Genomic DNA, 27,328 nt, shown 5'->3' with positions numbered 1-27,328 from the left:
AGGGCGTGTCTGTGGGGTTAGGAGGAAAAGAAAATGGCTTTGGTGTACACACTGTTTGATCTCTGCCACACCCATGGGCCTAAGTGAATTTCAAACTCCACTTGTTATATTTTGGTTTTTGGTTTCATTTTCTAATCAAGTTTTATCTTCTCTTTTTTCACTTTAGCACTATGGGACTGAGAAACACTCTCGTTGTGATGGCCCTCCTGCTGTCTGGTAAGCACCCTCTGAGCTTTATCAAGTCTCTAATCCTCCCACTGTCTCCCGATGAACCTGACCTACAAGCTGGGGTTTGAGACTTGATGGGTTTTACTCACTTTCTATTCAGCGTTCACAATACCACATGCAAAAGACTTTTAAGTCTTTTAAGAAGAAGGAAGTATCACAATCGAGAACAAGTATCTCAGCTGATGGCGGGCCCAGCCTGAGATGGAGCCCTACACCTTCTGTCGTCTCACACCCGTGGTCCTGGATGCACAGGGGAGGGTAGACTGGCCTGTCCATCAGTGTCCAGGGAGCTGGGGGAGGGTCCCTACTCAGACACGCCTGAGGCTTAACTCTTCTACTCCTCTGTTCCCACTTCTGTCATTCTCACACTTTTAGGAAATGGCTGACAGGATTCTCAAAGTCTCCTTCCACTAGCAATCATTGTTTTTCTCGTTCCCTACCTTCCCTCTCCCCCGCAATCCACTGCCCTCCCCACCAGCCCGTGCCTATAGATCATAGTTGGCACTGATTACTGGGAGGATCAAGAAACCCAGCTCTGCTACCACCTGCTTCAGTGACCCTCAGCTGATTTACCATCAAGCTAAGGGACTGAGCTTCAGGGCTCCTCACTTGCACAGCTCTTTCCAAACCCCTCCAAGACCCCAGGAGGAGCCCTAACAGTGTGGTCCTGTGTCTTAAGCCTTAGCAAAATTTTCCTTAATAAGATATTTTAACCACAATAAGTTAAGACCACTGTCTCTTTCCACTGCGACTTTTCTACTTTTCTATCACATTCTCCCCATGTTGAGTGGCACTGTAGTGGCCATGGGCATTTTGTTTTGTGTTCTGTATTCTTTTTCTGAAAGAGCTCTTCCCCCTCAAAAGAAATTTTAGAAGTGTCAGGCCTCACAAAACTCAGATCTTGCCTGTTTACTGCTCTCTGAGTTTCAGTTTCATCTGCAAACTGGGGTTGGCCGAGGTTCCTGCCACCCATCCTGTGACTGGGTGCCTTTAGTTTCTCCTGGCCCATCCCCTTCCTGCTGCTTGCTTTCCCCACCCTTAGCACCGAGAGGGAAGGCATCTGGTCCTGCTGTGGGGCAGACAGAGAGGGGGAGCCCAGCCTGCTGTTTGGCTACAACGGCACACAGGCTGCCCCTGACTAACTGGCCCAGCCACGAGCTTACCTCCTTCCGATAGCCACACACCAGGCCCTTGGCCACTGTCCTTGTCCCTGCTGTGGGTAAAAGGAGTCAGGCTACAAGGGAGAGATGCTCCCTCAGATTGATGCTGGCTGGGACAGGCCTTTTGTGATGTGTTTTCTGTTTAGCACCTTGGAGCTTGTTGGGTCTGTGCTATAGGTGTGCTGCCTGATCTATAGATGGGCTAACTGATCACTTGACTGACTTAGGTCATAACAGCAGCTTCCACCTCCCAGCACCAATATGACCTGTTACTCTAGCTCTTGGGGAGGTAGAAGTTATGTGTAAGCAAGAGCAAGAGAGAAAGGGGATAAAACAAAGCTTTGCAGGACATTATCCATCAAGAACTCTTCCCTTCCTATCCCACTTATTTTATTTATTTGACAAATACACAGATGTAGTGCTTACTTTGTGCCAGGTACTGTTCTAAGCATTTTATAAATATTAACTCACTTAAACGTCATCGTAACTCTCTGCTTTAGGTCGTGTTATGATTCCCCATTTTACAGCTGTGCAAACTAAAGCCCACAGAGGTTAAGTAATTTGCCTAAGACAACATTGCTAGTAAGTGGCAGAGCTTGGATTCTCACCCAGCGGTATAGATTCAGCCTCTCTTCACTTCACCTTGACATTATGCTGTTCCTCCTAACTCTTGCTGGGGAACTCTCCATAATACTAGGATTTGTCCCTTGGGGACTCAAACAACTTTGATAGATAATGTGGCTTGTGCCTTAGCCAAGTTCACAAGCTCCCCACAGGTACATCCTCCACCTTCCCAGCAGCTGACACCTTAGCTGTCCCTACAGCTCGGGCCCTGGCCCTTCTCATACAGTGACCAGCCCAGCTCTTATGACCTGGGAGAGAAGAAAGAAAAATGTCCTGGAAACAGTTTTTCAGAAAAGCCTGGATTGAGATACCATTCACCGCCTCCCAAACTTTCTGACTCTGCACATGAAAAGTGAGAATAAAACTGAGAAACCTTATCAAAACTGAGTCCAGGTGTCACTTTTGCCCTTGCCTTGCATTTGAAACTGCTTGGACACTTCCTAAATTCTAAAAAGAGAGTTATCAATATTGAAACTTTAAAAATAACTCCCCCAGATGGAAGTCATTTAAGCTTTATGGTGTTGAGAGAAGAGTAGTTATATTTTTGGCAGTAGAAATTTAAAGTGGGATAGGAAAATGGTGACACCTGATTGGAAGATAACATTGCCAATACTTAACACACGATTAAAAATAATAAAACAGATTTCATTCTTTTTTAAAGAATGAAAAAGAATCTATTTGAATTTTGTCTTTCTTCTCAGGGCACATCTCTCCTTGCTGGGCTGGCAAGCAGTGACCTGCCCATAGGCAGGAATCCAAAGGGAGAAAGGAGATGCAATTGACCCAGATAATCCACAGCAAAAATGCAGGGCTGAATAATTCATTTGACAGCAGAGATAAAACAGTACAGTGAAATAATTCTGTTTCTCCTTTTCCCTCCACATGTTCTGTGTCCTCCCCTAGTCATGGAAATCAGACATTGTAGTTGCTGCCCTGGCCCATGAGGTGAAAATTGGACGAGAGTTTAAAACTTAAAAGGGTGAGAGGGCAGCCATGGCCTTGCAGAATTAAGTTATAATTTGTGCTTTGTATTCATAAAGCTAAAGGATTGTTGAAGTGCCACTTGCAAAGGCACCTCTAACTGTCCAGCTCTGTTGGCTGCTATCCCAGCACCTCCAGTAGTACTTAAAGCTGGAGTCAGGGTGGTATTCGGAAAATCAGTAGCTCACTTATCAGGAGGAAATTTCTTCCTAGTTTGACTTTTTATGGTTGCTCTTATTGTCTGGGGGTTTTCTGGGTCCTAAGGCTTCTCATTTCTCTTGAACAATACCTCTGGTTCAATTAATGTACCAGGAGTATAGGTGGGGGTCTTCATTCACTTTAAGATTTACATAAGATTGGCTCAAACCCTAATTTTGTATCTTGTGTAAAGGTCTACTGTTTCCTCCCAGATTTCTGCAGGTTCCTACATGGGTGGCTGCATGAGGATTCTGTTTATATGATTACTTTGACTCCCACTTCCTGTTGTTGTTGATAGTTGTCACTATAATCACAGAGGTGAATAGATAGATAGTTCAGACGTAATTCCCAAAGAATTGTCATGGAGCCTAGTAGTCCTCCTATTGGAGTCACCCCTTTATGTTAAGGTACTGTCTCAGAGGCCTTTGAAATAGATGTTTGCTCCCCAGTAGGGAGTATCTTACTTCCGAAGTAGTGGATCATTTTAGTAGAGTATTTAGTAGGTTCCAGAGAGAATGGGCTGTCAGACAAGTTAATTTAGTGGAAGATGGTCACTGAATAGGGTAAGTAGAGGGCTGATTGGGAGCAAGAGTGAAATTTGTAGGGAACAGAGAGGCTCCAATGGCAAACAGACTACTTTGGGAAGGAGCAAGAGTTTGAGAGACTGTGGCTTGTTTTTACTCTGTGAGAGATCTTAATACCATTTCCAGAGTATGCAACTCGGGATTTTGGCCCCCTCGGTACTGTTAAGATTTACAGAAACAAAAACACTTGTAGCCCTTCCTTTATAGCCATTGCCAGTCATAGGGCCAAGTTCCAGGACCTCAAAATTATGAAAACTCTTTCAACAGTCTCTAAGAGTATTTACCCATTCTTAGTTCCATTTTCACTCTTTCGTTCATTCATTCTCCCTATAGATATCTCCATTACAAAGTATTCAACTCCCTCCACTACTTAAAAATCACTCCTCTGGGACTTCCCTGGTGGTCCAGTGGTTGGGACTTTGCCTTCCAATGCAGGGGGTGTGGGTTCGATCCCTGGTCGGGGAGCTGAGATCCCACATGTCTTGCAGCCAAAAAAACCAAAACATAAAACAAAAGCAATATTGAAACAAATTCAAGAAAGACTTTTAAAATGGTCTACATCAAAATAAACTTTACAAAAATAGAAAATAAAAAAATAAATAAAAATCACTCCTCTGGTCCTTACTACAGTATAACAGACAAGAGAGTAAAAATAGTTATATATAGTTGTGACCACAATATATAGGCAAATCCCTGAATATGTTCTATTCAATATTGTTTCATACACACTTTCTCATGTTTCTAAATTCTTTTCATTTTTATAATTTTTGAAAATGTATTAGTCCAGTGGTTGAAATGCTGTAATTTGCTTTATTTGTATGTGTGTGTGTTTTACTCATTCAGAAGTTATTGCCCCATTGTCTTCTTTGGTTTATGGTTGCTAAGGAGCTTTCATTCTGTCATTGTTTTATAGGTATTCTTTCTTCATTTTTTTAAAGAATGAAAAGATTCAATTCAATTCTTCTTCTTTGTAAATTTGAAAAAATATTTTATGCTTTTTGTTTAGCAGCTTCACCACAACATATCTAGGTGTGGATTTATTCTCATTTATCTTACTCGGTACTTAGAATACACTTTTGATCTGAGGACTTGTGTCTTTCTCCATTTTGAATAGTCACAATCTTTATCTCTTTAAATATTGTTTGTCTACCATTCCTCTCATTCTTTTCTTCTAGAAAATACTAGAGCTTCTCAGACTAACTCCCCTTGACTCTTAACTTGTTCTTCCACATTTTTATTTCTTTCTCTCTCTGTGCAGCACACCAGTCAAGGATCAGGTGGATCAGCACAGACATGGGGGTTCTTCTCACTGTTGAGGGAGCCCCAGACAAAAGGCTCCAGCAGTTTTATGGACCCTGGGGAGAGGTGGAAGGGAAGGATGAGGGGAAAGGGCTAAGAGTGGAAATACTGAGTCAGCTGGGGAAAAGTAATTCTCCATGGGGAAAGTGTCTCCAAGGTCCTCCTTCCCTCCTACCATAAGGCAGCCTGAGCAGAAACATCTGAAGAAGACCTCTGCCCAAGGCCCCAAATAAAGAAACTGAGGAATGAAGGTGCCTGGGCTACAAATATAAATATGTGAAAGAGCGTGACTGGCCAGTGACAGGGCCGAGTCCTTGTCTGCAACTCCCTTCAGAGACTGCAGTGCCTTCTTGGCTGTGCAACAAGAGTGAAGAGGGGAGGCCTTGAGATAGAATGTGCCTGGCATTTTGGAGGAATGGCAAGGAAGCCAGTATGGCTGGGGCACAGTAAGTGAAGGGAAGAGGTCTGAAAGGTACCAGGGGCCAGATTACATAAGACTTTGTAGGTCATGGGAAGGATTGGGGGTATAGTTCTCAGTGTGATGGGAAAGGATTTGGATATAATTTTCAGAGTGGTGGGAAGTCATCAGAGACTTTTGAACAGGAGGGTTATACCATCTGAGACATATTTTAAAGGATCAATTGGGCTTAAGGAATTAGATTTGTGCAAGGGTGGAAGTAGGGAGATCATTTAGGAGGCAATTGCAACTATCTAATCAAGAGGTAATGGAGGCTTGGCCTAGGGTAGTATCTGCAGATACAGTGAGAAATATTCCAATTCATAATATATCCCAGTGAGGTGGGAGAATTGATGGAGTGGCAATAGAAGAAAGAATGAAATGAGAAGATAAGAGGTGGTGGTCACAAGGTGAGATGCTTGATATTGAGAGTTTTTATGGGGTGCAGTGGTAACAATAGGGTCTGGGGTCTGGTCCCGGGAGGAAATGGCTGGGGTAGAGTGGGCGACAAGATACTGGAGGAAAAGAGGACAAGAAAGTGAGAGGCTAGGCACTGTGTGCAAGAGGCTGAAATCGCCTAGGCAAGGGCAGTGATGGAGAAGCCAGGTGCCTAGGAGGAGATGGATACTGGGAGCAGTGGGTAGTGTAATCTGATGGCTTGGACTTACCAGGAGCTGAATTTTTTGACATGTAATGATGTGTTTTACATTTTACATTATATGATGCTTCATATATTTTAATAGATCATATTTCATATAACATATAGTATAGTTCTATATTTTATAAAATATACAGACATTATATATCTATAATATATAAATATACATAATTGTATATACATTATATTTATATCTATAGTGGGATCCATGGTGAGCATGAGATCAAAGCAAAGCTAATCTTAACAGAAATACCATCTCAGCCATGAAAACTCCTGGAGAACCATCCCTGCCCTAGTCACCATTTAAGGAGTGATGAGAGAAAACTGACCAGGATGTCAGAGATTGGGAAAGAATAGAGTTTCAGAAGGAGAGACGGCCAACAGTATGGCGTTCAACAGCGTGGTCAGAGAAGATGAGGTTTGAAAAGTGTTCTGCGTTTGGCAGTGGGGGGAAGCCGCTGACAACATCTGCCAGGGAAGTTTCAGCAGAGAGGTGGGGACAGAGGCTGGGGGTGGAGGCAGCAATCTCCACTTACTCTTTCAGAGAGTTGACTAGAGTCTGTCATACAGAGTGAAGTAAGTCAGAAAGAGAAACACAAATACCGTATGCTAACACATATATATGGAATCCAAAGAAAAAAAAAGGTCATGAAGAACCTAGGGGCAGGACGGGAATAAAGATGCAGACCTACTAGAGAATGGACTTGAGGACACAGGGAGGGGGAAGGGTAAGCTGGGACAAAGTGAGAGAGTGGCATGGACATATATACACTACCAAATGTAAAATAGATAGCTAGTGGGAAGCAGCCTCATGGCACAGGGAGATCAGCTCGGTGCTTTGTGACCATCTAGAGGGGTGGGATAGGGAGGGTGGGAGGGAGACGCAAGAGGGAGGAGATATGGGGATGTATGTATATATATAGCTGATTCACTTTGTTATACAACAGAAACTAACACACCATTGTAAAGCAATTATACTCCAATAAAGATGTTAAAAAAAAAATAGGAGAAAGAGAAACTAAAAGCAGTAGCAGAGGGTACTGCTGAAGTAACTGCTGTGAGGAAGGGAGAGGGTGGTGAGCAGGGAGAAAAGCTCAGAGGCCAAGTTAAGTGGAACTAGAGACTACCAATTTGTAATGTCACCAGCCTGATCAACTGCATAATTTCCTCCAGGAGTGCTCAAACATTCAGTCGTAAGAACAGATATGTAGATCGAAAGTAGATTGTTCTTGGGATGAAATCTGCACAAAGGGGCATGTTTATTGAAGTTGCTTGCAAGAGAATGATTGAAAAAATATTCTATCACTGTGCTATCCAATATGACAGCCACCGGCCACATGTGGCTATTTAAATTTAAATTAGTTAAAATTAAATAAGATGAAAATTCAGTTTCTCAGTCATACTAGCTACCTATTAAGAGAGTGCTTTTGGAAAGCACTGCATTATAGGGTCTAGACTGGACAGAGCTGAGGTCTTCATAAAGTTGAAGAACAGATGTAGGTAATCAAGAGCAAACCTTGGTGGAAAATATCTTGTGGACAGAGATTGGTACATTGAGGTTTAACATTCTAGGGGCAGAGCTGTTCTTGGTGATAAGGTTTAGGATTATGTCATGGGAAAGGGGCTGCTGAAATAGCCTGTGGATGAAGATCTTTGAAGTGGGAAAGATCAAAGAACTTTGAGGCAAGGGTGTTGGTAAATTCATCCATGCCAAAGTCACCCAATTTGATAGGAATAATTGATTGGAAAGAAAGACTTGGATCTAATGCCAAAAATCTTCAGTGAGCAAGGAAGTAGTGACAAACGATTAGTAGCTAACAGCAGTGAGGGAGGAGAACACCTCAAAAGGGGAAGAGTGTTGCTCAAGGTCCCTCTGACGTGTGATACAACAAGCAGTGGCTGGAGGCATGTGATGTTCTTTGGGTTGGGCCAGATTTCAGTGAAAGCACAACCCTGGGGGAAACATTTGATGAAGAGGTTGAAGACATAGAGGAGTTTATTACAATGGAATGAGGCTTCCAGAGGGCCTAGTAAAGCTTTGGAGGAAGTTTAGTAAAAGAAGGGAAATTCATGAGTACAGATAAGCATAGTAGTATGAGGAAGATATGACCCTAGAATACATAAGACCTGCATGTGGGGTAGTAGCTGGGGAAGACTGAAGTCCCAGGTGGGGTCAGAGACCTCACAAAGTTAGAAGACTGTAGTTTTTGTCTGACAGCCAAACAGTTTCTTGCTGATGACATCCTCAAGTATCCTTTGAAAGAAATGTCTCCAGCTGATTAGGGAGGTGTCTAGATGGATTCTTGAGTGCCTAGCTCCTAACATCATCATAGCAACCAGTTATAACTAGACCCAGACCATTTCTATGACTCAAGTGCTAGGGAAGAGAGAGCATCTCAGTGCTTACCCTCCAGTGGAGCCCAGCAAGTCCCATAGCTGGGTGGCATAAGGTTTGGGGTCATAACAGGGGAGGCCTGAAACCACTTAGAAAAAACAGACTTTGAGCTAAATCTTCCCCATATCATCAGAGAGGCAATTAGCATGCATAGCTCTAAGTGATGTCATGGAAGCCAGTGGTTGGTGAGGAACTACGTAGTGTAAGTTGTGAAATACTTTCAGTTCCACTCAGAATGGACTTCAGAGTGATTTCCACCCCAGGGTGAAGAGAGAGGGTTTGGGGAAGGATGGATGGAAACAAATTTTTCTTGTTCCATCATCTCTCTGTTCCACTCTGGAGGCAGAGATAGAAATACTCTGTTGCAGCTTCTCAAACTGGAGGTCTGTTAAAAATGCAGATTCTGACTCAGAAGGTCTGGAGTGGGGCCAGGGATTCTGCATCCCCTTGGGGATGCCGATGCCTTTAGAGCACAGACCACACTTTTGGTTGGCAGGTGAGAGGGGAGCAGTTACATGGGTGGAAGAAAAATTCCGTATAATCTTTGGGAGAGGGAGCCTGGGTCTTGCATCCCTCTGTGAGTGGAGAGAATGGGTGGACAGGAGAAGAGGCTCTGTGAAGCTCTGTAGAGAAGCAATCCCAAGTCAGGAAGACAGAAGAAGCCAAAGGCAAAGTAATTTCCAGGCCAGAGGCACTGCTGAATAATAACATAATGGTGACTGTTAACTGGCAGAATTTTCAACTATGTGTTTGGTTTCCCCACCAGGTCATCTGCTCTATACCATATGGCAAGTTAGTGATAAAACCAGCGTGAGTTTCCCCAGAGATAGTTGCTAGAAGCTTTTACAGTAGGTGACATCCTTCCATTATCATTCAGAGTTTAGCAGAGGAGTAGCAGCAGCACCCCAGGAGTGCCTGATAAGTAGTTACTGAACACAGTAAGTCTTCTTTAGGTCCCCCTTTCACTGTTCCAGGTACCCAGGTAGATTTTCCCACCTCCCTCCAATATGGGAATGCATCTTGTACAGACTGTACTTTCTGCTTTCAAGGGCTTCACAGGCTTCTAGTGAGTGTAATGCAATAGGCAGTGATTCAAACTTGTGCCGACTCTCACTGATGCCTGGAGTCCCTTCCCATAGAGTTCAAGACCACCCCAGGCACCCACCCCCTTGATTATGGTTCTCACTGGGCCACTCTGCACACAGTTCAATTTCACCAAGGGCATGTCACTGTTATTTCTCTTCTATTCCCTCTCAGAAGAGAAACCTATTGATCAGATCAATTTAATTTCTCCTACCACCCCTCAAAGAACACCTCAGATAACTCCTCTCATCTCCCTCACCAACCTGCTTCTCCTTTCCTCCTTAATGTCAACATCCCCTTAGTGAAGTCTGGAATGATGAAGCTTTACTTAGAACCCATCCTAACTCCCTCCCCAAGGTGGTGTCTAACTTCATATTAACTAAGAAACAGCATTTCTCCCCTAACCCTGCACTTCTCACTCACCACTACTTAATTTCTTGGCCGGGTCTCAAGCAATTCTGTGATCCAGAACAGGTCCTACAGAAACCCTATAATCAATCACATTTAAGGAGTGAGGAGACCCAAATCCCTCCACAAACCCCAATATGCCCTCAGGGATGAAAGCCTTTCTCTGAACTCTCCCAGCACATTCTCCAGGGGTTGAAAACATTTCCAAAAGCAATGCATCCTGGGGAGAGCAAGTCTGTGGTACCTGGGGAATCCCCAGTACTCCAAAAGTACATCCTCACCTTCCCATTTATGATTCATTTCCAGCATTTCATTCATGTACCTTAAATGGCCTTCGACCACCACAATCCCAAAACAACCATCAAATTTGCCCAGTTCTCTTTCTGATCTCTGAAAGAGCTTAGAGAGGTCACAGAATACAGGCCTTGGTTGACCATTTGTGTCTTTTCCAAACTGTTTTATACCCTTGGGAGAGCTGGCCATGGGAGCAGCAGTCATGAGAGAAACTCTATAAAGGGAACTATTTGAATTTCAAACATATTATTCACTGTGATCCCCAGCTACCGAGGCATAATGAAAGGAGGGATATCGGAACTCTTTTCACCACAGCAGGCCAAGGAATAAGGGGATAGGGAGGAGAGAAGGGAGCTTTTGGTCATGGTGAAGAAGTAATGGAGCCTGTAACAGCTACAGGGAAGAGAATCAATATTCAGATTATAGGGAAGTAACCAATGGGTGAATGAGTTGTCTAACTGCTGATTTTCTCTGTTCTGGGATTTAAATTCACAGAACCATAGTACTGGAAAGAACCTTAGAACATTTAGTCCACCCCTTCATTAAACAGATAAGAAAACTGAGCCTCATAGGACTTGCAGTTTGCACAAGGCCACCCAGTTAGTTATCAGTAGAGTGAGGACAAAAGCCCCTTCCTTTCTGCACATGCCAATGTGTATGCACAGTTCCAGAGTTTAATATCTACTTCTTCAAGATCATTACTGATAAGATAGCATCTGGGTATTGTATAAAGAGAAATGGAGTTTCTGTTGTGTTTTTTTTTTTTCTTTCTTTCTTCCCTTTTGTGTCTCTTTCCCCACTTTACACCTTTCCTTCTTTTAGGTGCTGCTTCCTTGGAAAGTCAGGCATTTTTCAACGAGACTGGAGACCTGCCATGCCACTTTCCAAACTCTCAAAACCTAAGCCTGGATAAGCTGGTGATATTTTGGCAGGACCAGGATAAGTTGGTTCTCTATGAGCTGTACAGAGGCCAAGAGAAGCCTCACAATGTTCATCCCAAGTATATAGGCCGCACGAGCTTTGACCAGGACAGTTGGACACTGCGACTCCACAACGTTCAGATCAAGGACAAGGGCTTGTATCAATGTTTCATCCATTATAAAGGACCCCAAGGACTGGTTCCCATCCACCAGATGAGTTCTGACCTGTCAGTGCTGGGTATGTAGCCAATGGCGCGTTCAGATCTGGGGCCTTCTCAGATGAGATTGCTATAGGTGGGGGAGAGGGCCGCCTCGAGAGAGGCAGAGGACAGCCAATTCTGGGAAGCCCGTTTGAAGGGAGTGCAGGGCTTGGGAGTAGGGAACTAAAAGTCCTTCATACTTTTTATAGTTTACTTCTGAATGATCTGTAAGAATCTGCTTTGGGGACCAGATAGAGCTAACTAAACCAAGGTAATGTGGCTAAGTGAAAACCATGGGTGATTTGGCCCTTAAGTTTATATGAACTTATAGGTCTCAAAACTCTTTTACATTCATTTTCTCCTTTAGTCCAAGAGTTCTCACCCACTAAATCTTTGCCTGGAGCTCCTACCAAGGGTGACAGCTGGATGATTTGGGATTTCCCTTCAGCCTCCTGGAGGTTGCTTATGACTTGTTTGCTGCCCAACCATAAGCCCAGTAGACAGGAGGGAAATAACCCAAGGTGCACAATCCAAAAGCTGACAAACCAGCTCCCTTGTTTTTCCAGGCCTTGAAAAACCTAAGTGTCACTACAGATTTTTTAAAATTAAAATACAGTTAAAATTATTTTTATTTTGGTGTACAGTTCTATTAATATGAACTTATGTATAGATTTATATAACCAGCAATATAGACAGGATACAAATCATTTTCAGCACCCTAAAAAAATTTCCCCATGCTATGCCCTTATAGTCATACCCTCTCTATACCCATAACCCCTGTTTTGCAACTTATAGTCTTATCTTTGTGTGAATGTCACATAAATGAAGTCATACAGTATGTAACCTTTTACGACCAGCTTCTTTTATTTAACGTAATGCCTTTGAGAGTCATCCAAGTTGTTGCATGGATCAAAAATCTGTTCCTTCTTATTACTAAGTAGCATTTTTTTTTATCCACTCAACCCATGGAAAGACATTGGGTTGTTTTCAGTTTGGGGCTATTATGAATAGATTTGCTGTAAAAATTCATGTACACATTTTTTGTGTAAACATAAGTTTTCATTTCTCTAGAGTAGATACCCAGGTGTGGGATTACTAGGTCCAGATAAATTATTGTTAATGAGGTTCAAAGTAGGTAACACCATGGCAATCTACCTTCTACCGGCCACATCACATACAAGCAGAGTGTTTAAGGAGTGGGTGGATATAGCAAAACTTGTAACAATAACATGTGAATCACTGAAGTTTTAGAAACAATATATTAAATTATAAATTAGTATGTAGAATCTGCACAGTACCTACTGACTACAGAAGAAGAGCAAGGGATTTGGCTGGCAGAAGCGGCTAGCCCTCCTGTTGCTCAGAGAGCACCTCCTTGATTGGGGTAAGCGGGAAGTAAGCATGGTGGCCCCAAACTCCATTCCTGAAAAATAAATGTGGGATCATTATGTGGCTCTCACCGTGGGCTGAGGCCCACAATTTAGACACCCTGAGGCTTGCCAGGTGTGCCCCCAGTGAGTTCCCAGGATACCTAGTTATTTGTTGTTCCCTTCTAGATACATCTAAATTTAAATTGATTTCTGGTTTTTGGTTTTTTTTTGTATCTCTATTCTGCTTTCAGCTAACTTCAGTCAACCAGAAATAAATCTAATTTCTAATCAAACAGAAAATTCTAACATCATAAATTTGACCTGCTCATCTACACAAGGTTACCCAGAACCTCAGAGGATGTATATATTGCTAAAAACTAAGAATTCAACTACTGAGCATGACACTGTCATGAAGAAGTCTCAAAATAATATCACAGAACTGTACAACGTTTCTATCAGCATGTCTCTTTCCATCCCTCCTGAAACAAATGTGAGCATCTTCTGTGTCTTGCAACTTAAGCCAACGAAGACACTGCTTTTCTCGCCACCTTGCAATATAGGTAAGCCTGACAGTTTCTTTTATCAGGTATTATACACAGATGGGTAAGGCAGATCATCCAGTGTCCCCTGCTTGCCAGGAAACCTCCAACTGGGCCGTTTTGATGCTGTTAGGAAAGACCCAGACAGAGGGCTCCTGTTTCATCTGAGTGCTACAAGGTCCAAGAGGCTATGAACCTATGCTGCTCTTGAGGAAGCATGTTCTTAGCCTTGACACCAGCCCAGTCTTTTGGGCTACCTTTAGATAGAAGATTCTGAAGCTTAGGTTAGAAGATGCAGGATTTCTCCAGGCTAAAATTCTTCCACTCATTAAAACACACACACACACACACACACACACACACACACACACACATTCATATATACATACAGCACTTGTTATGAGTACAAAACCATTCCAGACATTGTTGGTTTTGGGGGAGAAAACCAAAAGGTATAAGACACGCTCTCTGCCCTTCTAACAGAACCAGAACTCCACGATGGACACACATGGTAAATTGGATTGTAAAACGATTGAATTAGAATCTAAATTATATCCCATGGAAATATACAACTAAATTTAAAAACAAGAGTGACTGATAATAAGATATATAGGCATTCAGAGATAGGCAAGTTCCTTGAGGGTCAGTGAAGGCTTCCTAAAGACATGGGACCTTATATTACCATAACAGAAATAACTGGGCTTAATAAGTGTGGTAAAGAGATGACAGGTACTCAAACTTGTGGTAGCTTCTGAAAAATTCTGAAACAGCATTCAGGCTTGGGAGGTGAGAGGGCCACAATCCATTAGCAGTATCTGCCACGGGCACAGGCAGTGGTGGCCATCAGTACACATGTGTCAAGGAAATACGCAGAAGCAGAAATGCTTGTGGCATGTTGACAGTGTAGTATGGGGGCCAATCCCACTGGGAAAGGGTTGAAACTAAGCAGTGTACACTAATAGGAGCCTGCCATTTTAAATTCCTGGCTTTGCCCTAGAACACATCCATATTTGAGACCCCACTTTTGAGGAGCAGTATTTGCGTCTCTCCTGCAATAAAGGCACTCTGTACCCACACTGCCTTCAACACTGCTTGTTCTGATCCTGACCCCTCCTTCCACCCATCTGCCTTCTGTTTGCCTTGGCCCCTCCTCCAGCTCTGGCCCCTTGGTTTGCCCCCTCCTAAGGCATCCATCCAGCTCCTTGCTCCATCCTCTGGCTTTAATGCCTCCCCTCTCCTGGTGTTTCATTGTTCAAACATAACTTGGCCTCTTGATGCATTCTTACGGACAGCCCCTGGGGCCAGTCCCCACCAGCCAGCTTAGCTGTACCAGTGGGCCAGTCCCCTTTGCAGGTGCTGATTTCCTTCTGATCAGACACCTCTGACTCTTGACAGTTCAGTAACTGGCAAGGTCACCCTGCCTGTCCTGGTTGCTTCCACTGTTGCCTCTCTTGGCCTGATAGAAGCCTCTCCCATGCTGTCCTGAAATTTAGCACCTTCTTGGCACTGCCAACATCACCACACATGACACACCCTGGGGCTCCCTGCCATGACTCCCACAGGAACAGAGCCTCGCCACCACTAGAGCCTCATCGTGGCTCACCTTTCTGCCGTTTCTCAACTGCTGCCAAAATCTTCCTAGCTGCCGCCATCTTCAGAAATGTTTCAGCTCTAGCTGCCTCAGGAAGATGGGGCTTGCCTCTCTGTGTCCCTATTCTATGGCTAGATTAGATATAGGTTAGGCCCTGTGTCAAGGAATCTTTTTGGGTATCAAAAGGTAGCAGCCTCCGTGTTAACAAGTATTACCCTCCATTACTGGGATACCAAACAGGTTCAAGTGACATTAAACTGGGACAGACTCGGGCTTCCCTGGTGGCGCAGTGGTTGAGAGTCTGCCTGCCGATGAAGGGGACACGGGTTCGTGCCCCGGTCCGGGAAGATCCCACATGCCGCGGAGCAGCTAGGCCCGTGAGCCATGGCCGCTGAGCCTGCGCGTCCGGAGCCTGTGCTCCGCAACGGGAGAGGCCACAACAGTGAGAGGCCCTCGTACCGCGCAAAAAAAAAAAAAAAAAAAAAAGCCACAACTGGGACAGACTCAAAAAGTGTTGAATGTGGCCTGCGGTACCAACAACTCCTTTTCTTAAGGTCCCAGAAACAGGGCGTGGGTCCACAAAATGCCCCTAAGCTAATGGGAGGTCAGCTGGTCCTATTCTCCTGTAATTTGAGATTAACTACCAGACCTCTTCCCATAAATGTCTATAAAATGGGCCACTCAGTCCTAATTTTTCCGCCCAAAGCCTGTTTTTTAACTTCCTGTAAGTTTAGGAGTCCTTCTGCAAGGAAGTAAGTCCTGACTTCCCAGGAGCTGATTCTGACCCTGATCCTCAGAGCATGAAGACATATCAAAAGTTTTCCAGTAGTAGAGACAGGCTGAAAGCCACTCTTGAGGAAGTCCACCTAGACATCAGGGGAAAGAACAAACAAAGCTGGAGATGGGGGCCTGTAAAGAGGCTGCTATGTTTGTCCCGGTGAGAGGTGTCTGGAGCCTGATTTAGAAATGATAGTGAATGGAGGAATTACTATAAGAGAAACTTCAAAACTTGGGGCCTGACCACATAGGGGGTTGAGAAAGCCGGATGCTGCCCAGATGACTGTACCTTCAGATCCTCAGTACAGGTACATTACCCAGATTCCAGAACCAAGGGCCAAGGTGACCCTTTTCTAGATCACGGTCATTGTCATCTCAGTCTCTGGGAAAGGAAGGCAAGGCAGCTCAGTGCAGGCACTTGGTCAGAGTCACTGGCTTGGTTCTCAGTCAGCTGCCGAGGCCCTGAGACTGGGATTCTCTATGGCCCAAATCATGTGGATTTCAGGCTGCTCTGGCAGTAGAGCCCTGAGGAGATGCTGGCATGTAAATAAAGAGAAGATCAGCAATTATAAAGCTTTTATAATCAACCTTCCTGGCTGATTGAAAACTTGGGTTCATTTTTAGATGCAAAGCCACCTGTGCCAAGCCCCCCTGTCCCAGACCACATCCTCTGGATTGCAGCTCTACTTGTAACATTGGTCGTTGTGTGTGGGATGGTGTTCTTTCTAACACTAAAGAAAAGGAAGAAGAAGCAGCCTGGCCCCTCTAAAGAATGTGGTGAGTCAGTGCTTGTCCTCCCTGCAGATTGCCACTTTGCAGCTAACTTCCCAGTCAGCTGCCTTCTGGAGCTCATTGGCTGAGCCCAGGCTGGCAAAAAGTCAGCAGCTGTTTGGAGGAAAAGGTTCCCTCAGGGTTTCGAGCCCATATATATGGGATTCAGCAGTTGATAAGGTTGCCTGGATTTCCAGGAAAGGCAACACTTCTAACCTAAGGTTTACAAATGTACTTCTGGTTTCCAAACAAAGCTGATTATTCCTTGCCTTACCTACTTTATTTCATGAGGTTACTGTGAGAATTCAATGAAGTAAAATGGTGAAAACACTTCTAAATGTTCACCGTTATGGACCTAATGATGTTCAAGCAGGGATGTTCAGTGGGAGAAGGGGAGGATTAGGTGACCATAAGATTTGCCTTCTCATCTCTAAAAGTCTTGGTTTACTGAGAAGTAAGTTAGATGAATTATTCCCCACTGACTTTAAAAAATAATATTAACTCATATGGATTACCAAGTAGTACATATCCATTACCAAACATACTGAAAATAAAAATCACCTATAGTTCTACTAGTAAGAAAAAATGATTACACCGACATTTTAGTGTATAATTTCCAGATTTTTCTATGTATTAATCTGTTACTTTTCCATAAGTCGGATAGTATTATGAGGACTGTTTTTCACAATTTTAATAATATAACATGTACTGTTTTCTAACTTTTTTATACTAAATGTTGGAAGAATATTTTCAGTGTCACTAAGTAGTATTCTACAGCATCATTTAAAATGGCTGCAAGATACTCTGTTATGTGAATACACCTTAATTTATTTAACCAAGTCCATATTGTTGGACAGTTGGGTTGTTCCCATAGTTTTGCTATTTTAAACAGCACTGCATTGAGCAGCCTTCCCATTGACTTCTGTTGTAAAAATGCCCTGTGTTTAATGGGGGGCAAAGTGGTCCCTGACTTTATAAGAATCCCACGCCTGTTTGTGGTTTGGGCTGGTTTGGATGAAGTTGTAAGATAAGCTTGGACTTTATCTCAGTAACTGCCTCCAGTAAAAGTTTGGTTGGTGCTAATAATTAAGGTAAAACCTTCTTACTCACTTATGGTAAAAAGCACAAGATGAGTAATGCTTCTGGTCAGCGTCTTAAGATTTCAGGGTACTGATTTTAAGATCCATCTAGAAAATAGATGGATGACATTAGCAGTCATTCATTTCAACCAGCTGTATTCCAAAAACAAGAAATTTAGGAGCTATAATCCAGTTTCAATACATTAACACAAAGCATATGGCAGAGCCAATCAAACTGCCAAAGTACAGGGTATACAGAGAGATTTCTATGATACAAAAGTGTAAAATTCACAGTGCAGGGTCAGATGTACAGATATATCATGCTTGTCCAGGCTTTGACTTTTCAAAGTGAGAGTTTTGAACTTCTCTTTCTCTCAATCTCATTGCCATTTAGAATTAGCTAAATGTGCAGAAGCAACCTTCTGCTTGGAAATAAGCTGTCTCCTAAATTTGGTTTTGCATTGGAATGATTAGCTTACAACCAAAACAAAGAAAAGGGATGGAGAAGAGCCAAGTAAAATGTTTCTTCCCCTAAAAAGCAATCAGAAAAATTCAGGAGACTAGATAAGGAGTTAAAGAGGATGTGTCTGTATACATGAGAGAGTTGGAAGGGTGTCTGTTGCATTTGAGATGGTCAAATTGAGCTATGAGTATTAAAAGGCAGAAGACCACAAGAGAGCATAGTACATATATGACCCCCTCAAGAATGTGATAAAGAATATTGGTAGATAAAAGTTGTTTGGTCAGATAGTCACATGTGCCAGTAAGTTTGGTCAAAGAGAAGAGCCTTGATATCACTGGAGGAGGGAGATGTACCAAGTAACCATGGCACGTAGATATGAGATGTTTGTAAAACTGGGTTTTGTAACTTCAGCAATGTCTGTACTTGTTTGTGGATACCCCTGGCATTGGCTGTATGATAGGCAGAATAATGCCACCAACAAGATATCCACCTCATATACCCCAGCATCTATAACATGTTATCCTACATGGCAAAAGGGACTTTGCATATGTGACTAACATACTGAGTTTAAAATGATGGGTTTATCCTGGATTATCCAGGTAGACCCAATCTAATCACTTGAGTCACAGAATCTTTCCCACCTGGATTAGAAAGATGAAATGGAAGGAGGAGAGATCCAAAGCTTGAGACAGGCTCAACACACCACTGCTGCCCTAGAAGATGGAGGAAGGGGCCGTAAGCCAAGAAATGTGGGTGGCCTCTAGAAACTGGAAATGGCCCCCAGCTGAAAACCAGCAAGGAAATGGGGATCTCAGTCCACAAGGAACTAAACTCTGCCAGTAGACAAACATGGAAACAGTCATGACCCATCCACAGACACAAGCTTACTGATGAGTAGAAATTTCTCCAACAGTGCAGCTTCCTCCTAATCCAATATTAATCCTTTTCTCAGAGGAGACAGCCCTCCAACTAACTAACTTGGTGTCAAAAGTCCTTTCCAGTGATTGTTCAGTAGTTACAGTTTTTCTATTCCTCAACCGTACATATTTACCCTGTTTAGGCTGCTAAATGAATAAAAGGGAAATGCCACGGTTGTTCTAGCTGGTTTCTAATCTCTCTTCTCTTTTTTTGTTTTGTCAAACAGGGCAGTTAAAGCATGAGAAATTGTAACCTTCAATTACTGTCTTTTCCCAATCAGAAGTTACCCTCTCAGCTTACCCATTGGGGAGAAAGACTAAAATAGCTCCTCCTGAAGTTTTACTTCCTCATTTGGTTCTTGTCTGACTAAAATCTGTATTGTAATAGTGCCTAGCAACCTACAATTTTTACAACTTGCCTCCCTCCTCCAAATTTGGAAGAGTCTCAGCTCTTTCAGGAATGATTTCTTAAAGGGCAAATGTCTTTTCCAAAATAAATCATTTTTAACCACCATTTAAACAGAAAGTTTCACAGGGCTTAAAAACTGAAACCAGGTGATATCATCATATCTACTCTTCAAAATGCCAAATTTGTAATCAAATCCAAAAGTTTAGATGCTGTCTTTTTATTGTCTGCTTTCATTTTAAAATAGAAGCTTTTTTTAAAAAAAAACGGTGGTGATTTTGTCATGAGTATGAAAGGATAATATTATTTGTGTTGGTGTACAAACATCCTGAAATACTGTATTCAGCTATAAGCACCATTATTTTTAAGAGGAACTTTGACAAAAATAGAACGTAACTAGATTTACAAAGTATCTGGACGATCAGTCAAATATACAATGGAAAATTACTCAGCCATAAAAAGAAACGAAATTGAGTTATTTGTAGTGAGGAGGATGGACCTAGAGTCTGTCATACAGAGTGAAGTAAGTCAGAAAGAGAAAAACAAATACTGTATGCTAACACATATATATGGAATCTAAAAAAAAATGGTACTGATGAACCTAGTGGCAGGGCAGGAATAAGGATGCAGACATAGAGAATGGACTTGAGGACACGGCGGGTGGGGTGAGGGAAGCTGGGGCGAAGTGAGAGTAGCATTGACATATATACACTACCAAATGTAAGATAGATAGCTAGTGGGAAGCTGCTGCATAGCACAGGGAGATCAGCTCGGTGCTTTGTGACCACCTAGAGGGGTGGGAAAGGGAGGGTGGGAGGGAGGGAGATGCAAGAGGGAGGAGATATGGGGATATATATATGCATATAGCTGATTCACTTTGTTGTACAACAGAAATGAATACAGCATTGTAAAGCGATTTTACTCCAATAAAGATGTATTTTTTTTAAAAAAGAAATATCTGAAATAACTGAGAATGCTCAGCCAGGGGGAAAAAAAAAGCCTTGGGGAGGACACAAGTGCTGCCTTTAAATATCTAAAAACTGCCATAGGGTGCAAAGATCATACTTAACTGAGGCTCTAAAGGGTACCTCGATGAAGGTTATAAGAAGGTAGAAGGAAATAAGAGACTTTTCTAACAGTTAAAGCTCTTTTAAAATTATATAGAAGACACAGACTTTTCCTTCCTCCCATTAAGAATTAACTGCTACAGGAATTGCCCTCCTGCCGTAAACAACTAGAATCAGACAAAATATATGTAACAACTGTTTTCAGATATTGGACAACAGGCTACAGAAAACTATAGTCCCTGAGAGAAGGGAAAAATGAGGTGAGCCCTATGATTGTCCACAACTTACTGCCTGGAGTCAGTTTCTAGGCTGCTCTGAAGGCAGGGGGAGCCCTAATACCAAAACTAGAAAAAGACATTACAAGAAAAGAAAACTACACAGATCCCTTGTGAACATAGATGCCAAAATGCTCAACAAAATTAGCAACTGAAATCTAGCAATGTATTAAAAGTATTATACATCATGATTAAGTGGGGTTTATTCCAGGAATATAAGGTAAGTTTAACATCCAAATATCAAGCAATAAAACTCACCTATTGAAAGACTGAAAAGAGAAATCATGTGGATACAGAATACATGTCAATGGATACAGAAAACGCATTTGGCAAAATTAATACCCATTCATAATTTTTAAAAAGAAAGATAAACTCTCATAAAAGTAGGAATACAAAAGAATTTCCTCAACTTGGCAAAGAACAGCTACTAAAATCCTTTAGTTAGCATCATAGTTAATGATAAAAGACTGATTGCTTTCACCTAAGATCAGGAATAAGGCAAGGATGTCACTCTCACTGCTTCTGTTCAACCTTGTACTGGAGGTCCTAGCCAGTGCCACAACTCTAGAAAAAGAAATAAAAGGCATACATATTGGAAAGAAAGAAGTAAAACTGCCTTATTTTGCAGATGACATGATCATGTTTGTAGAAAAGCCTAAGGAATCCATTAAAAGCTATTAGAACTGATTTAGTGTAGTAAAGTAGCAGGATACAAGGTCAATACACAAAATCTATTGTTTTTCTACATACTAACAACAAACAATTGTACACTGAATTTTTTAATACCATTTACAGTAGCATCAAGTAATATTAAAGGCTTTGGAATTAATTTTTAAAAACAAGTACAAGACCTGTATGTATACTGAAAACTAAAAAACATTACTACTGACAAAAGTTAAAGTAGACCTAAATAAATGGAGACTTATGCTGTGTCCATGGTTTAGAAGACTAGCTATTAAGATACCAGTTCTCCCAAACTGATCTATGGTTTCAATGCACTATCAATCAAAATCCTGGCAGGCTCCTTAGTGGAAATTAAAAAGCTTATTCTAAAAGTTATGTGGAAATGCAAAGGATCTACAATTGCCAAAACAATTCTGAAACATGACAACAAAGATGGAGGACTTATACTACCTAATTTCAAGATTTATTATATAGCTATAGTAGTCAGAGTGTGACACTGGTGAAAAGACAGACATATCAATCAATGGAACAAAATGGAGAGTCAAAAAATATGATTTTTTCAATTGATTTTGACAAAAGTGCCAAGTTAATTCCATGCAGAAAGGATAGTCTTTTCAACAAATGGTATTGGGTCAGTTAGATATCAACATGGGAAAGTATGAACCTAGACACCCAAAAAAATAACTTGAAGTGGATCATAAACCTAAAATAAGAGCTAAAATTTAAAAACTTTTGAAAGAAAACATAGAAGAAAAATTTTGTGAGCTTAGGTTAGGCAAATCTCAGGACACGGTAAGCACAAACTGTATTATAAAAAGATAAGATTGATAAACTGAACTTCATCAAAATTAAAAATTTTTGCCCTTTGACTTTGTTAAGAAAATGAAAAGTCAAGCCACAGACTGGGACAAAATGCTTACAAAATATAAATATAATAAAGGACTTATAACCAAAATACTTACTTATATAATACTACTCAGTAATGAGAAGACAATCCATATAACAAAAGGAAGAAAGTAAAAGACTTGAATAGATACTTCACCTAAAAATATACACAAATGGCCCATAAGCACAGTCACACAGTCGTAACACCATTAGTCATTGGGGAAATACAAATTCAAACCATAATGAGATACCACCCCATACCCACTAACATGGCTAAAATTAAAAGGACTGATAAATATCAGATGTTGGAGAGGATGTGAAGCAACTGAAATTCTTATGTTCTACTATACAACCCAGCAATCCTTGATATTTACCCATGAGAAATACAGACTATGTCTTCACAGAGACACAAACACAAATGTCCATAGCAGCTCTCTTCATAATACTGAAAACCTGGCATCCTGAATTTTTGCAGTTGGTGAATGGATAAACAAATGGTGCTATATACATACAATGAAATACTGCTGAGGTATAGAAAGGAATGGACTACTGGTAACATGAAACAACATGAATGAATTTCAAAAGCATTACGCTACGTGAAAGACACTAGGCACGAAAAGACTACACATTACATGAAATCCTAGAAAAAGCAAAACTACTGTGGCATTAAGCAGATCAGTGGTTACAGGGGATGGGGTGGGGGGAAGGAATTGATTGAAAAGGGGCTGGAGAGAACTCTTTGGGCTTATATAAATGTTCTATATCTTGGTTGTGGTGGTAGTTACATGACTGCATACATTTGTTAAACTCATCAAAATCTTTATGGAAAATGATTGGATTTTACTGTGTATTTTACCTCAATAAAACTGATTATTTTTAAACACACACACATGCACACACAAAGAGAACTGCCAAAGATAGGAAGTGTTCAGAACCATCAGGAGTGTTGTTGAAAGGATTGCTGCGGTCCCTAAATTCCTCCATGGACCCTGGGTTAACAACCCCTGCTGTAAGGCTCAGAGTGGGACAACAGCACGGTCATAACAGCCAACATACAGGAATTTTCACCCAAAGTTGCATCAGTAGTAAGTCCATGCCAGTAGGAACTCAGGCTTTGGGAGGTCTAGCCCACTAGAAATTTCCCACTTGAGCCTCTCCATGCAACCTTGTGAATTATTTGGTAGCACCAGCTGGCTAACCCATTTAGGCACCAACATCTGCAAGATTTCCTTTTCCTCCTCCTTCTAAACCTTACTTTCAGAAAAGGATTGGAAACTTTTTTCCCCATCACTAAATGATTGCTAAAACTAAATGTATTATACCTCCCAGTAGTATTTTTATTTTAGTAAAGAATAGAGCTGTAAGTAAAACCTATTCCCAACATTAGAACTTAAGGCACAATGAACAAAAGAAGCATTTACTTTTTGGAGGAAAGAAGCTCCTTCTCAGTCCCCATGAAATTTCATCAAGGAACCATCTACTCCACATATATGGCAACAACGATTTCTCTCTGAGTCCTAGGACTTAGGAGCCTCCTCAAACTTTCCCTCTTTTAGTATTTATGGGCAATACATTTTCTGAAGTTGTTTTTGTTTCTTTCAGAAACCATCAAAGTGGAGGGGAAAGAGAGTGAACAGACTGAGAAAAGGTGAGTCCTGACCCTACAACATTGTTGAAAGAGGTGCAATCCCCAGAGAGTCTATAATTTAACTAGGCTTGGTCTGAGGCATGCTGGGACCTCAGCATACATGAACTAACGGAGAGGAAAAGGAAAGTGAGACTAGTTAGGACTTGGAGGAAAATGTCCTAGCTCTAAATGGATGGCAGTGTGCCCTATGCACAATGCCCAAGGGTCATGGCAAGTTCAGTTGTGGTCAAGTAAAAAATTAATACCAAAAGGATCTGATGTGGTGAGCATGTGCTGCATCTTATTCACCATGGTAACCGCAGTACCTGGCACAGTGCCTGGGTGTCCTACAAGTGTGGAATGAATAAATAAATAAGTGAGGAGTGATAATATGTACCCTCTAGCCTAAGTGTCTTTGCATCTGCTGTGCCCTCTGCTTGGAATGTTCTTTGCCACTTTTTCACCTCATTCTTCAGACCCTGACTCAAGTTGCACTTTCTTAAAAACCCTTCGCAAACTAGATTGTGTCAGTCTGTTATAGTATCATGTGCATTCCTGTGTTTTTTCTTCATAACACCAGGTTATACTTATATATTGGTGTAATTATATTATTAAACTCTATAAACTTAACTAAATCAAACTTTATAGAGGGCAGGGAACATATCACTGAAGCTCATCATTGTGCTGCCAGAACCTAGCACAGTGCCTGGCATATAGTAGGTGCTCAATAAATTTTTTGAACTGTGAAATTGCAGCAGCAGATATGTTTGGATCTATAGAAAGTAGCCTTTTAATAATACTAACAGTTTACAGTAGTTGTAATTTTCATGGTGAATACTGGTTGAAAGATGACAGGACTTATAGAATTTACACTCTAATGGTTTGATAAGTATATAACATGTTGAAAAGGAGTTTTGTGGAAAAGTAAACATTATTCTGGGCTTTAGTTTCTCTTACGTTTGCTTTCAGCTGAGCAATAATTTAAGTTGTTTGTTTGATTTGTACTTATTTTTCATTTATTTGGCTTTCTTTCTAGATCCTTTACCTAATCAAATCCAAATAAGAACAGCACTTAAGTAACCCTAAATATGGCATAGGGAGAAGTGTGTATATCCTTTTCTTTATATTTTCCTTTGTTCGCGTACGAGGGCTGTGGAAGGCAAAATTTGGTGAGGTGCTTTTTTTCTTTAAGAGTTCAAGTTTTCAGATTGTTTTTAAAAATTCAATTTATTTAAACAAAAAAAAATTTACCCATTTCTCCTACCTCCATACCCCCCCCACCTCTGGCAACCATCAATCTGTTCTCTGTATCTATAAACTGATTTTTTAAAATTATTATTATTCATTTATTTTTAGATTCCACATATAAGTGAAATAATGTAGTATTTTTCTTCTCTGACTTATTTCACTTAGCATAATACCCTCGAGGTCCATCCATGTTGTCACAAATGGCAAGATTTCATTCTTTTTTATGGTCTACTGTATGTGTGTGTATCACAATTTCTTTATCCATTCATCCATCAGTGAACACTTAGGTTGTTTCCATATCTTGGCTATTAAAATAAATATTTGTTGAAAGAACGAATGTATGCATGAAGGAATACACAAAGATTCCTGGTGATCCATCCTTTCACAGCATGATGCAATCAGATTGTCTGTACCTCCACCCGCCCTGAGAAACTGTACCCTCAAGAATATCAAGGCTCTGGTCACATAGTCATGGGGTCAAAGCAACCCTAAGTCAAAAACCTGGTCACAGGGCTTCCCTGGTGGTGCAGTGGTTAAGAATCCGCCTGCCAATGCAGGGGACACGGGTTTGAGCCCTGGTCCGGGAAGATCCCACATGCTGCAGAGCAACTAAGCCCATGTGCCAAAACTACTGAGCCTGTGCTCTAGAGCCTGCGCGCCACAGCTACTGAAAGCTGCATGCCTAGAGCCCGTGCTCTGCAACGAGAAGCCACCGCAATGAGAAGCCCGCGTATCTCAACGAAGAGTAGCCCCTGCGCACCGCAACTAGAGAAAGCCTGCACGCAGCAAGGAAGACCCAATGCAGCCAAAAATAAATTAAATAAATTTATTTTAAAACCTGGTCACAGAGACACAAGTCATGATCCCAGGGTGCACAGCTCCCAGTGTGCCCAGCACTTATCTGGATACACCAGCCGCTGTGAGTCTCGGAATCCAGGATGGTGAGCCCAGGTGCTGAGATCTTGCCTGCCCTGTCAGACTTAGTTCAGAAGTGGTCCAGAAGAGCTGCGGAGGGAAGGCAGCAGGGAATCAGCATAGGGCAGGGGCAGGCCCAGACAAAAATCAAAGATAGTAATTTAGGAAGCGTGGATGTTACATCTCCACCTCTCTTCAGTAGTTTATTTCTCCTCATTGTTATTGCAATGTCCCCTTATATTCTGCCCTATCATTGAAATCTAGAAAGAGAAAGTGGCTCTACTGTGAAATCTCACTTAATTCTTTTCTCTGTTTTTCCAGAGCAGAACTCCAAGAACCTGAAAGATCTGATGAAGCCCAGTGTGATATTAACATTTCAAAGACAGCCTCCGGCGACAAAAGTGCTACACATTTTTAATTAAAGAGTAAATGCCATAGGACTATCCGGTTTTTATATGCTTTTCTTTTCAAGTTTTGACTGACCTTTTTCTTGTCTCTCTAAGCCTTCCCAGAAGGCAAGAAAATATTACTATTAATAATAGAGGGGGCTTCGCGATTCCCTCTAAGTGAAACAGCCTCCCTACAATGCCAGCTCTGCTCTCTATGCCAGGAGCAGATTTTAACTGTTTCTTTTCATTTCAGAGCACACTTGTGGGTCAAGCCCACCTAACTGGTTCCTGGCTCAGGAATCATGTGTAAGACTAACACCTCCTGTTTCAGATTCAGTCCTTTTTCTTAATGTTATAAATTGTGTTTTATGTAAAACTCCCAATTCCTGGAATTGTGGCTTTTATCTACTCTGAATCTCAGGTAGTGCCTCATTCCATCTCGTATACCTGTGACTGAACAACTACCTTTTCAGTCCGGGTGGGAGTTATGTATTTTATGGCCTTATAGTGTTAATATTAACATTTTGAAGTATAAAGAAATATGTACTATAATAATGTAATTACTGAGAAAAGTCCACCCTCTACTAAGGAGTTCCTGTCCCTCTGTGAGGGTCAGTAAGGACAGCGGTGGCCCAGTGTGCTGACACCAGTGAGCAGACCAGCTCAAAATCTGAGAAATCAGAGGCAGAGAAGGAACCAGTTCTGTAGCCATTACCATCTGGGCTGTTGCTAATGTTAAGGAGGATCCACCTGCCCAAGAAGCTACTGCTGAGCCTTAGCAAGGAGGGCTGGATAAAGCAGGAGAGTGCTGTGCATCATAAACCCTGCTTCTCTTC

The 27,328-nt window shown here is 41.8% G+C and overlaps 1 protein-coding gene across 1 annotated transcript; it reads left to right on the top strand.

The window, feature by feature from the left end:
- CD86 (CD86 molecule) lies at window positions 1-27,328 on the top strand. The gene is made up of 6 exons (XM_024120337.1): window positions 1-42; window positions 167-216; window positions 11,192-11,527; window positions 13,111-13,419; window positions 23,916-23,961; window positions 26,425-27,328. Exons 2-6 carry the CDS (start codon window positions 171-173, stop codon window positions 26,519-26,521), a joined length of 834 nt encoding a protein of 277 aa, XP_023976105.1. The 5' UTR covers window positions 1-42; window positions 167-170; the 3' UTR covers window positions 26,522-27,328.

Source organism: Physeter macrocephalus, chromosome 1 (genome assembly GCF_002837175.3).
Source record: "Physeter macrocephalus isolate SW-GA chromosome 1, ASM283717v5, whole genome shotgun sequence".
NCBI lineage: Eukaryota > Metazoa > Chordata > Mammalia > Artiodactyla > Physeteridae > Physeter > Physeter macrocephalus.
This window is presented reverse-complemented; position numbering and strand designations above follow the sequence as displayed.